Source organism: Morone saxatilis, unplaced genomic scaffold, assembly GCF_004916995.1.
Source record: "Morone saxatilis isolate NCDOM2014 unplaced genomic scaffold, NCSU_SB_2.0 Contig15, whole genome shotgun sequence".
Taxonomy (NCBI): Eukaryota; Metazoa; Chordata; class Actinopteri; family Moronidae; genus Morone; species Morone saxatilis.
Window position 1 is genome coordinate 18,233,988 of NW_023339707.1, and position 13,082 is coordinate 18,247,069.

The 13,082-nt window shown below is 42.0% G+C and overlaps 1 protein-coding gene across 1 annotated transcript in view; it reads right to left on the reverse strand.

Moving 5' to 3' along the window:
* The window catches only part of LOC118324325 (cadherin-4-like), a 222,494-nt gene that overhangs the window by 16,849 nt on the left and 192,563 nt on the right, over positions 1–13,082 (reverse strand). Inside the window, exons 8-11 of the mRNA XM_035656608.1 lie at positions 12,314–12,486; positions 9,521–9,658; positions 4,819–5,004; positions 1,380–1,636 (exon numbers count right to left, since the gene is read on the reverse strand). Of these exons, the coding sequence (XP_035512501.1) occupies positions 1,380–1,636; positions 4,819–5,004; positions 9,521–9,658; positions 12,314–12,486 (754 nt within the window). The remainder of the gene's footprint in view (positions 1–1,379; positions 1,637–4,818; positions 5,005–9,520; positions 9,659–12,313; positions 12,487–13,082) is intronic.

Here is a 13,082-nt window from a genome sequence, read left to right on the forward strand (position 1 = left end):
ACGGAGGGAACAGCTGTGATTAGTGTCCTTGCATAACAGTCTGGAGTAGATACCTTTTATGGAACTGGTAAAAAGCAGGGGGGATTGATAGTGATCCTATCCAGATGGATTCAAATGAATGAGGTGGTGGATTTGCCATCTCTACAGTCCTGCTTCAGCAGAGGAAGGAGATTTGGTTTGTGTTTGTGTTAAAGAGACTGTGACAGACCACAGCATGCTTGCAAAAGGCTAATTTAATTCCAAAATGTAAAGTACTGCAGTCTTGCACAGGTCATGGAAAAACAGGGAAGAGACCAAAGAGGCCGAAGTCAAATCAACAGGGAGAGAGGATGAGACAGAGAGAGAGACAGAGAGAAGGCAGAGAGAGAGAGAGAGAGCCCAGCTGGTGACTTTGGCGTCTTCCTAAATTATAATGTACACCCAATTTACTCTCATTTGCTGTGAAATTAGCTGGGAAATTTGTTTAGATCTTTTCCCCGGAGAAAATGGGAAGAAGGGGCTGTTAGAGTGTGGGGGTTGGAAAGAGGTGTTAAATTACACCAATACACTCACTATAATCTATAGGGACAATTTACATGTGACCACATACATGAGATCATAATCTAAAGCGTTTCTCTTGGCAACATCGTTACACAGCAAAGTGTACTTAATAGATTACCTCGAAGTTTGAAAGACCATAATGCAGTCACTGCTACTGTGAAGTTGACAACAGGACTGAGGAAAGGCCTTCTGGTCATTTAAAGGTTGGTTTACATTTAAGATCCAGAGAGGCTTAGCGCAGAGAAAGAACACTGCAGGTGGACATAATGCTGTGTCAGGCATTTGGGCTCCAGCCAGCTGTTCTCTTTGGTGTCCCCCCTCCCTCCATCTCTCCTGTTCTCTCCCTCTCTCTTACTTTTTGTGTGTGTGTGTGTGTGCACCTGCATGTATGTGCTCATGAAACCTACATAATACACGCACTTCTGATTACCCCAGAGGCTATTGCTCCCTATTAACCTTACCCTCCTTACTCAGAGTTCTCCTCTGGCTCATAAACTTCGCACAGTAAGACTTTGAGAGATGGGGGATGCCAAAATATAGTACCCTTGTTGAACTTCGACCCCTAACTACTGACATGGAACCTATCCAAGAGGCTTTTTAGCCTGCTGTTAGTGCATATGGAGGGATTTCTGCCAGGCTTACACTTACAGTGCAGCTAGCCAGACTTCAATCAGACAATACTTTTCTGGGTCTAGAGACAGGCCATATGTAATAAAACTTATCTAATCAGATCTAAATGATTTTGCACCAGAAACAAATTAACTAATGACATGCTATTAAAATGTCAGAATTAGCCCAATTAGGATTCCCAGTCTTATCTATTGAAATTTACTCAGTACCTGATTGTCTGCTGCATCTGTAGTCGGTCGGGATCGGAGGCTGAGAAAGTCGTCAGGCTGGTGCCAGCAGGGACACCCTCCTCGAAGCGGATGTGTTTCGGGTTTGTGGGGAAGTAAGGCGGTTCGTTGACGTCCTGGACAGATATGGTGACCCCCGCTGTGGACTGGAGCGAGGACTGGATGCCACTGGCTAGGTGGGCCTGGTTGGACACCACGACCGTCAGCATGAAGGCACGGTTCATCTCAAAGTCTACTGGCTGGAGGAAGGAAGGGTGTAAATGACAGTGTGTGAGAAGAGAAAGTTCAACTGAGTTTGAGTCATTTTAACATTATAAAATTGATAGCCTTCAGTCCTTCTTTTGATGAACAGCCAAAGCTAGTTTGTAGATAATGAAATCCAACATGAGGGATTAAATTATTGTGCTTTTTTATTAGAATTTCGTTTGGTACGTTTCACATGTTTTATATTTTATAAGATTGCACAAATATGATAATGCAGTTACACAATGGATATACACAATAACATGAACACCCTTAAGACATTGCAACCCACCACAACTTACAGCCTCAAAAGATATCACAGAAGTGACTAACCACCTCTTTGACATAGTCTGAACAAGAATCCGACACTGCATTACATTACAGCTATTTATTGCATTATTATAATTGTTCTGGACTCTATTTATTGTCCTCCTATATATAAAAATAGGTGTATCTTTACTATTATAAAAATAAATAATTTTTTTACTTGGCACTACCGTCTTCATTATTGATTTACCGTCAAGGAAAATAATAAATTACAGCTTTACTTCTTTTGTATGGTCAGTGACTATTACTACTATTAGTGGTATTATTATCAATATAACTTTTTAGGAGCAAATCATGTCAAGTATTCAAGCTTAAGGGGTGTGCTATACATATTATGCTGATTATAGTGTCAAAATCCCTGTCAACATTTCTTTTTCTGCCTGTGGCAGGGGAGTATGCGTTGAACCTTGTTGATGATATAGGACATGATAAATGAACAGATGTCGTGTCAAGTGGTCCCCTGATGAATTGGACGCATATTCTCTCTAAACAACAAACCAACACACAAACATACACACATCCTGAGAAAAGGCAGCAGGGCTTAGACTATTCATAGGGTGCTGTCATGGCTGTCTTTTGACTGAGTGAGTGTGTGTGTATGTGTGAACGTGTACTCTACAGGGGGTTTTTCTGGCTGAGCCTAAACCAGAGTGACAGTTCTCTGCTCTCCTAATGAAGACTACACGATCAGGTTCAAATGACAACAACAACAAGCAAGGAAATAAAAAAAGAGAACAAACACAGTGCTTGTAGGTACTGCTGGCACATTTCTAAATGGGCGAATGATGATTATCGCCACAAGGCTCGTGTCTGTGGTGTTTGATGGTGATGTTAATGATTTTGAGCACATCTGTATGTTGTATTGCCTGAGTGTTATGAGTAGACAGTGTGGCAACGCAGCCCTGATATAAAAAAGCATTCTTAATCAGGCAGCTTGGTTGACAAGGGCACTGGAGTGGATGAGTTTGCGCGTGTGTTAGTTGGTGTTACAGTGTGCCTGCGTATGCATGTGTACGTAGATAAGAGTAAATGTAAGCACATGGGTGTGTATTCGTGTGTGACCCCAGGGTGCACTGGGAACCCATTTAAAGGCAAACCACGCTCAAGGCTCTTTGATCTGCAGCCAGTGGTATTCAGAGCACAGGGAGGTCTAGAGTATAGCTGTAGGCTAACTAAAACACAGACACACACACTCAGACACACATACCCTGAGGGAAGCCAGGGGGGTGAGAGGTCAATAACACGGCTTCCATCTCTTGCCCATGAGCCATCACGTCTTACATCTCCTCTGTATCGCTTCTCTCGTTCCTCTCTTTTACCTTTAACTAAATTTGTTCCGCCGAACTCCAACTACCCAGCGCCTCATCTTCTAACCTCTGCCCCCACCCACAACCCATCACTGTCTGTGATCTGTGCTCTTTGTGGTCTGCATCTCTCAATCCCCCAAAATATATCTTCGCTTCACTTCTCTCCTCCTCTCCACTTCCCCTGTCATCTTCCGTGTTTATCATAAGCCGTAATTTACATATCTTAATGACTCATTCGAACCAAGAGGCTCTGTTTGTGTGTTTTTATGCGTGCTTGTTTGTTTACTGGCTCCATTACGGTGTGGCAAAATGAGGATGCGTCTTGTAAACTCCCCAGAGAGCAGTGTAAATGTGTGAGATGTTCTGGTTAAGACCTCACCCCTTGTTTACAGAAGAGCCCAGGTCTCTCGTGGGAGATTGCCGCATACCTGGGTGTCAGCGTGATTCGATGTGTCTATACCTGGTCGCGGACGCCTTGGTAAAAATAGGAACAACAAGGTATCTTTCTTATGGCTTCTTGACTTTATCGGAGTGAGCTGAAGCCCCTCTGTTTACTTGTTGAGACAGTGTATTTCTTGTTTCTTCCCAGGGGGTGTCCTGTCTCTTATTTTATGATTTCCTGATAACCTCCCATGGGTGTCTCTGTGGAAGCTTACGGCTACCCAGCTGCCTGCTGAATTTTACATCAGGGAGTGAGAGGAATGGATTATAAAAGGCAGTCATCTAGAGATAATGAAGAGAAGCAAAATGCCAATGCTCATTGCTCAGGGTGCTGTGGGAATTACACGGAGATGTTATTGCTATTTTTTAAACATTATTGTAGGATATGAGAAGTGATTTGCAGGAGCCAGATACACGAGGAGAAAACCCATGGGTCCTCAGGGTCAAGCAAATAAACAAGTTATTTCTACAAAACACATGCAACATGATAAGCACATTTAAAATGAGCCGCTCATGGATGAACACAGAAATACAAATGCTAAAGGTCATCCAACAGGAACAAATTTACACACACACACACACACTCGTATGAGTATCATACAGATTATTTATTTTATGTTCAGCATTTTCTGTAGTTTTTCTCCAAATGGGTTAAAACCCTCCGGACAACCTCTGAGAGGTTGAACACTAAAATAGCAGGTTGTTACAAGACATGGCTTTGTTGTTGCTGTCATTTAAAACAGCAGCTAGAACATTATGAGTGTATAAAAACCGTCGCCTTTGTAATTGAGAAATCAATACCTAATTTGCTACAGTGGTCTCGGCAGCCATTGTGTTTAAGTCTGCGTTTGAGGGTGGGTGTGAGCTGTTTCTGAAGGGCGCAGCGGCCTCCAATCTCTCATTTGGACATACAGGGGCATATGAAAGGCATAGACCCCAGCCTGTCCCCATTTAACTCTATAGTCTATTATTATTGCTCATGCTTAAATCCATAGGGGATCTGATAGTCAGCACAGAAAAAGAGATGAAACTGTTTCTTTCACACTGACCTCTATAGGACCAGAAGCGGAGCATGTTCGGAGCATGTAAGGCTGGTGTCTTACCTTCACCACAGTGACCATGCCGTCGTTGGTGACAGGGTCAGTGCGGATGGTGAAGTGCCCAGACGGGTCTCCGCTGATGATCCTGTAGATGGCGTTCCAGTTAGGCGAGTGTGGTTGGTCAGCATCTATCACCGTCAGATTAGCCACCACAACATCCACTCGGTTCTCTGGTACCTCACCGGAAAACTGCAGAAAGTAGAGTAAAATGTTATACCTCTTGATCTGTTGCTTCAAAGTATCTTGATTTTGACTGGTATTCAGTGAGCTGTTTGACTGTGGCAATTTCTACAAAACAGTGCCTATCCCTTCCATTTTTCTTTTTAGAGTCAGTCCTCCTTTCAGGTTTTCAGGTAGAGTAAGTTTAATGATCTCACATTTAACACAGCTGAGTGGTAAACAAGCAATAAACACAGTTGCACACCAGCAAACACATTTGCACAGGGGCATTGTTCCAGATTCAATGTTTTGTGCTTTTTTTTCTGTATTCTGAGGGCCCATCCTTGATGAGCAATAATATTTCATTCCTTTGAAAGCCAGAGTGACAAAGGAAGAGAGAATAGATGAGCAGAAAGGAGCCAGCAGTGGGGAGGGTTAAAACAGCTGTTAGAGTGTATATGAGTGGCTTTTAGTTGTCCCTGTGCTGTACAAACACATGTGCTTTGTCCTGATAAGGCTGATGAGGAGTGAGTCCCTGTCTGTCATGTGTCTGTTATGGTGGGGACTGATCAAAGCTGTACAGGCTCAGGGGATAAAGTCAACAAAGACGAACCAACAACAGCAACAACTGCATCGCTAGGATGAAAAAAAAAAAAAAAGTCGACTGTAGCCCCACCTACACAAACAACCTATCAACTCTTAACCAATCAAGTGGGGTCAGAGGTCTTCCCCTCAACTGGAAGCAACAGGCGTGGCACCATACAGTCACCGTGTCACCATGTATAATAGGCGTGGAAGAGCCACTGAGCCGCTTATGTGAGTGTAGGATATCAAAGAGCAAAGCCCCAGACCAAACACTCCAACAGACCATAATACCCTGCCTGGCAACCCTCGCATCACCCAGCAAACAGCCGACAGCCGCGGGCAGATTAGGGGGCTGCGTCAGGAGAGCTGTTCAGAGACTCAATGACATTCTTAAGACAACAGACAAGTCCGGGTGGTCCTGATGCACTGCCTGCATTGGATAAGTAGGAAGGCTTTTGTATGTTTGTGTCAGAGTGTGTGTGTGTGTGTGTGTGTGCTGGGGTGGTTTATTACTGTGGTTTGGTTCAGGGACTCCCCAATGCCAATTCAATAAAATAAAACTTAAGAGATGGCTGTTGAGCTCCTCAGGGCCCTTGAGCATCTTTTTTCTTAGCACACAGTAACAACTGAGGGCAAGAGTTAACCAGAGCTGATGGAAGACTTTGAAGGGTCCACCACAGCTCTTATTATCAATACCCCAGTTTAAGATTTCTTGTCTCATTATCTCTTTATAGGGTGGGAGTGTGGGAGGGATTACATCAGACATCCAAAGCTTGAGTAATAAAAGAAAAGTTGTTTATTTTTACCATATAGGCATTCTTACATGGCATGGCAGTTTTTGAATTCCCTACATATAAAACTCTATCAGTACAATCACTTAGCAAATGGATTTCAGACAGTTTGGTTTAAAAAAAAACCAGTGAAACTTATAAGACTGTGTAAATACCAACTTTAAGTGGTACAGGAAGCCAGCTATGGGAATCAAAGAACTTTGCAGTAAGTACATTCCAATCATCGCAGTTAAATATCATGTTAATTTAGATTGCAATTGTGAAGTGTTCCCAATACTTTTGAACTAACTTGAGCAGCTTTGATCTCTTTGATACTGTATGAACTTCATTCTACAAACCAAAAAAGGCTGTGGAATGTAGTTGACATGAACATTTTCAAGGAGACAATAGGATTTCTGCACTGAGTAATATTCAGGTTATATTTAAACTTTCAAATGAGAATTTAAAGAGAAATTTTTATTTATTTTTTTGCCCTAGAACCATCAGACCCTCCCAATTCTCCATTAAATTCAGTTCAATTTAATGATTGTTCTATATTTATGACAGTGAGCTTTGATGTCTGGTAGTGTTGTTGTCAATAATGGATTGTGGTTCAAAATTTGTGATTTTTAAAACAGAGCATTTCAATCTCTCTTGGAAAAACCTTGAGGTTGTTCTCTTAATGATTTATTAGCTGAATACTGCATTGACTGTTTCTCTTATTGTTTTTGGTAGTGTACTTTGGGGTTTGTTTCAACAGTGAATTGTTTTATGACCGTGGTGTCTTTTAGAGGCTCAGACTTTCTTTGATCAGGTAGTTTTTCTTTCTGTGATACTGCATCTTGTCCCCAACTGCTGGACTAAAGGGAAGGAGGGGGAGCTCTTTGATTGTGATTGGCACAGAGTGCAGTTGGCTTTCTCATAGCACTTGACAAAACAACTCTTGCCCACACCCTCATCCTTCTGTCACTATTTTGGCAGCAGGGAAAGACTAAAGGAGGCAAGTGGAAGAGAGGAGAAGTGACAGGAAACTTCATCATAGGAACTTTGTGAGGATAGTAAAGGAAGGACGCCAAAGGAAGCACTGCAGTAAATCCTGCACAGAGACACCCTTGATTGCGTGACTGTAGGTCTCTCTACACATAACTACAAAACAACCCATACCATGTGAGATACAGTTGTCGCTGTACTGTATGCACAAACAAACAAAAGAGATGAGTAACTTTTTTAATTTTATCTCATCTATCTGCATCACAGTAATAATCCAGAGCATGTATGCAGCCCTGAATAAGCACCCAAAGCCTTCACATTCGTACACATGCACCACCCTCTGCCGCCTTGAAAAATAGGGCAGCCTCTGATAGGCATGATGAAATATTAATCATCAACATTAAAGACGAATTCCCCAAACTTTATAATTCTAGGACACGTTGAAAGATCTATGGGGTTTATTGCAAACACTAAATATTTGCATAATGGCCTGCATTCTCAACAAAATGGCTTTTATGTTATCCCACCACTAAAATGGGTGATTTATGAAGGGTGTGGGTAAAAGTGCTCCGCTCATCGGGGCTCCAAAACCTCCACTAAAGTTTATCATTAATATCCATGATAGTATTAACTTCCCTCTGTGGCGATGATGGAAATGCACTTAAACACGGTGGAATACAGTTAGAGAATATGAATCTATTACCGGCCACTATCATCAATATGCAGCCATCAGCAGACAATCTTAAATCAGAGGAGATGCCGAATCAGGAAAGGCCGCTGATTTACAACCGGGCATGTCTATGCTTTATCACTGCTGCTATAGAAAATAACTCCTGTGACCAAATAATCTCTCATTCTTTTCCCTCTCCCCATCATTCTCCCATCACTTTTTCCTCTCTTCATTTTTCGTCTTGGAGTCTACATGGTGGTCCACCCATCAACTCCTCTTCCCTCTTTGTTCTCTTTTTGCTCACCATCTCCTTTGTGTGTAATTTTTTTTTCTTCCTCTGCCCTCTCTTTGCACATATCCTGCTGTGTGTGATGTAGCAGCTCTCTGATGAGCTCTATGGCTGACACATTCTTACCGCCAGCGCTAACTCATCATCACAGGGTCTTAATAGCCCCCAGGGCAAATGCTAATGCTAGCTCCTCTGCTACCACCTCAAAGACCCGGGACTACTGTACTTGCTGATAGCGCCTCAGCCGCTATCCCTACAGTTGCAGAGCTAAGCACCTTATCTACCCAACAGGCCAGTTACTCTCATCACTACTGATAGGAAAGCACACATAGCCTACTGAATAATTCTGAGGCCTGAAGCCATACTGACATCTAGAAAGATTTTTCATCATAACATGAAATTAGAATGCAGACACGTTGACTTCACTGCTGACAGTCTTTACTTCTCTAAACAAACGCATGTCCCTGCCACATCAACTAAAACGTTTGACTCTTGAGAATTGTATTTAAAAAAAGCAAATAAGAGCTCAGAAATTGTTTCCACTTTCCAGCCATCAGTGAGAAATACTGCTGCCACCTCAGCTGTTCCACCCGCACATCTAAACATTTAGCAGCGCCGAGAGAAACGACCTAGAGTCAGGATGAAGTTAGGAGAGAGTGGAATAAACGGAAGTAAACTTTTTAACAATGCTCAATCCTCCACTTCAGTAATTAATTTAGTGATGACGTTGCTGAATTGTGCCACATTGATACATACAGTACATTACTCTGGACTTTTTATTTTTACCTCGTTCTCAACAATGACCTTCTGTAATGTAATCATCATTCTAAATATCACTATCACGACAACAATCATTAACGATTTGCTGGCTCTAGTTTTCTTGCTGATGAAAGTCAATGATATGGATTAGTTTTTCCTCGTGTGTGTGTGTGTGTGTGTGTGTGTGTGCATCCTCTACAAGGAAATGAGTAAGTACCCTTTGCACTTCATATCCCTCCCTCACTGTCCTTGTGTAAATCTTCCTGTGTAACAACATAACATTTCCTTTCTCCTTTCCTCAGTTCATCCCTTCCTCTCTTTTCATTCTCCCCTTCACTCTTTCCTCTCTTCCTCCATGTATGTCTCTCTCTGGCCTTTTTTTCTTTCTTTTACTCATCATTTCCACCCTCTTCTTTGAAACCCAAACCTTCTCCTCCTCCGAATTTTTACCTTTTCCCCATTCTCTTATTTGTTGCAACTCACAGTTCTGGAGGTCAGCATGGGAGGGTTGTCGTTGATGTCCGTGACAGTGATGATGGCAGTGGCTGTGTTGGAAAGGCCAAAGTTCAGGTTGCCCTCCATATCTGTGGCCTGCACGATGATGGTATACTGGGACACTTTCTGTAAAAGGCAGAAACAAAAGAAAAACAGAGCGTGCAGTTATTCATCTGCAAAGAGCTTTCTCTTCCTCGAGTCTACAGTAACAGCCACAGACTGTGACTCCCAGAGGAACAAAAAACTGAGCCTGTGTTCTGTTCTATAGTAGCTGTCCATGGTCTTATTTGAAACACAGATTCACAAGGGTGAAGTCTTTCATTCGACTGAGTTGAAACCTCCCCAGCGGAACATATCCAGACTTCACACCATCTGAAGGCTGCACTGTGAAGCCTCCCCATGGGTATGTCATCAAAGACATTGCTTATTCAGTGCCACTGATGGACAGATGTGAAGACAATGATCCAACTGACAGAGATTAATCGACTATCTATGGAGCAATAATATGAGGGAATGATAAATGCCATTTCATCTTTTGAAATGACATAGTATCACTTCACTGGAAGCTGAAACATGGTTCTCGTATTTTTGTACGTGGGTGCATTTGTGTGCTCTTAGCCGTGCAGCACTAGCCCCATTCTCCTTTCCTCCCTCTCTTCACCAGCATCCTCTGTCTCTTCTTCAGTCCCAGGGTGCAGTTAATGGGCTGCAGGAAGGATGGAGCCCCGGAGCCGACTGTCTGGATAATGTGTCTCGTCACTGAGATTCCCAATTACATTCCCACTCTCTCTCACCTGCTAATTACCGAGTAAATATCCCAATTAGGCCAGGACGCCACATCAGGAGGATTAGACAGCTCCTCTCAGTTCCTCTCATCGTGATGCTAGACGAGATGCTGAACTCCAACCTTGTACACACACTCTCATTAACACCAGTACACACAAACACACATAAACATACACACACACACATACACCTCTCTTCCTCCATATCTTGTCTAGAGGCAGCACTTCCCTTACTGTCCCATCAGCCAGTGTACGGCGTGTACACAACACTCTCACTAATTAGACAAGGGAGTAATTATGTAGAGCTCCTCTGAACCTCTCAGCATTGCAACAACACCGCAGCAAGCCCAGCTTCCTCTAAAGGACTGAGGTCTGTTACTGTCAACAAGCTCTTAAAAGTCCACTGCAGACCAGCTGAAACCTTTAAAAGAGAATCCGTGTGGGAGTTTATAAAGTAAAGGAAGAAGACATTTCAAAAGTAAAGAACAGAGGAGAGGATAAGAGACAGCAGGGGATGCAGCTGAGGCACAAGGGATGAGGACTACCAAAAATAGATGCCTGTATTTTGTATTTTTTCCTTTTTTTTTGTTTTCTCGTAGCACCTAACACCTCCAACACCCAAGCCCAAGAAGGGAAGGGAGATGCAGAAACTTTCAAAGTTTCAAAGGACTAAAGTGCTGACTATAAATGGACCAGGGAAGCACCGTAGTGTGCTGTGTAGCATCTTCCTGTGAAGTTTATGTACAGTACATAAACTCCAAGACATTTTATTTCCTGCAAGGTTTGAGATTTCTTATCTGCTCTCAGATAACAAAAACAGAAGTATGTATTTGTATGCTACAGAAAGTACAGAGTGTAAGCTGACATGAATATATTAAATCTATGTACAATTAGTGTGGGAGATCATAATGTAGTGCATGTTGTTGTACATCTGTCTTTGTGAGTTGTATGTGATGTCCGCACTTCAGTTATGTTTGGGTGTTAAGACTTGGTTTGTAAAGTTACCTTATATAAGTGCCCTGTGGTATTCTCTTGTAAACAGATAAAAAAGTTTACATTCATCAAAAAAACATTTTTTTACATGTCCTTCCTCATAAAACACAGACAGTTTAGACAAAGTATTTTAAATCCAGCATTTTTTATGTCGATGTGTACTTGCTTTCTTCTTCCCTGCCTTCACTGCCATAGCACGTCTTACCGCCACTTGTTGATTAGTAGAATAGTGTGAAACCATGTTTCCCTCATACCTCTCTCTCTCCCTCTGGCACCCTATCTTCATTGCCAAATTCACACTCACTTCCTCCCAACTCATTGTAATATCCCGTCTGCCCTGCTCTGTTTTTGTTCTACTGCTCCCTTCAGTTTTATTTCACCCCCCTTCAATTGCCTGTGTTTTATCGAGTGTAGATGTGATTATATGGGCCTTTGTGTTTGTCTGACAGGTGTCAAGGGCATTCTATCTCAGATTTTTCCACTCTATCTTTACTACACAAACACATACACACACTCACACACAACACAACTTGAGCAGCCCATTGCAGCGTGATGTGTCGTTAATAGGTCTGTCACTGGTGACAGTTTGGGAGGATGATCTGTCTCGGAGATTTCTTTGCCGAGTTGTCACTGGCACATCCATGTCGCGAGAATAAACACATTTAGATCTTGTCACAACTTTTATAGCTCCATAAACAAGGTGACCGCAAAAGAAGGCAATTTACTGTAAAAAAAAAAAAAAAAAAAAAAGATGGGTGTGCGGTGACAAATGCCTAGAAAACATCTCAGAGTGTCATCAGAGTAAACAATGCTGTTAGGAACTGTGCTTCATAAAGAAAAACAAAGGTGCGTCATTTGGGTAGCCATAGTTCATTCAGACTGTATGGACACAACTAAGGATTTTATTAACTAAAAGCATTATTATTTGTGCTGATGGTTTTGCTTAATTTTGCATGATTTTGTTGCTGCCTTTTGTGAATACTTTGGGATAGGTAAAACCAACCTCACGATCGAGACCGGGTGCCACGGTCACAATGTCTCCAGTCTCACTGTTGATGGTGAACATGTTAGGGATGGGGCTGTGCGGTGTCTGGGACAGGATTCGATAGCGAACCATTCCGTTGGCTGTGGTGTTGTCGTCAGCATCGAACGCTGACAGGTGCATCACATACGTCCCTGATGAAGGAAAGAATATTTGTCAACACTTGAGTCCAAACTGCCAAGCAATGCTGGAACAGAAAATGAAAAGTAAAAGTTAAATTTCCATTCAAATACGTTTCAACTGATTTATTTTAGCCTTCACTTCTGTTAAAGGAACACTAAGTAAATTTTGAAAGACAAAATAACACAATCCCCCTTCTAGAAAAGAAAGCACTAAAACACACCGTTACTCAATTTAATAGATTCAGTGGTTTTTGCTATTGCAGCCTAGTCTTGTCTGGTATGACAAGTAGCTTATTGTGGGTAATGTTTGCTAACACTGTTGTGTAACTGACATAACTATCTTTACTTATGCTAACAGTACACTGTGTTTCATAATGTCACTGATAAAAATTTATATTTGTTTTATCACATAAATGTAAAGAAAGCAACTGAAACAGTAATTGCCTTTCGTGGCCATAGTAACCGCAGTCAGCTAAACTTAAATGTTCCAACTTTTTAAAATAAACATATAATTGTTTTACCAAAATAAATGACTCACTTTGTAACCTTGATCATTTTGTACTATTGCATATTTTACTGGATAGTTTAAAGTAAGACAAAAAGAGGCC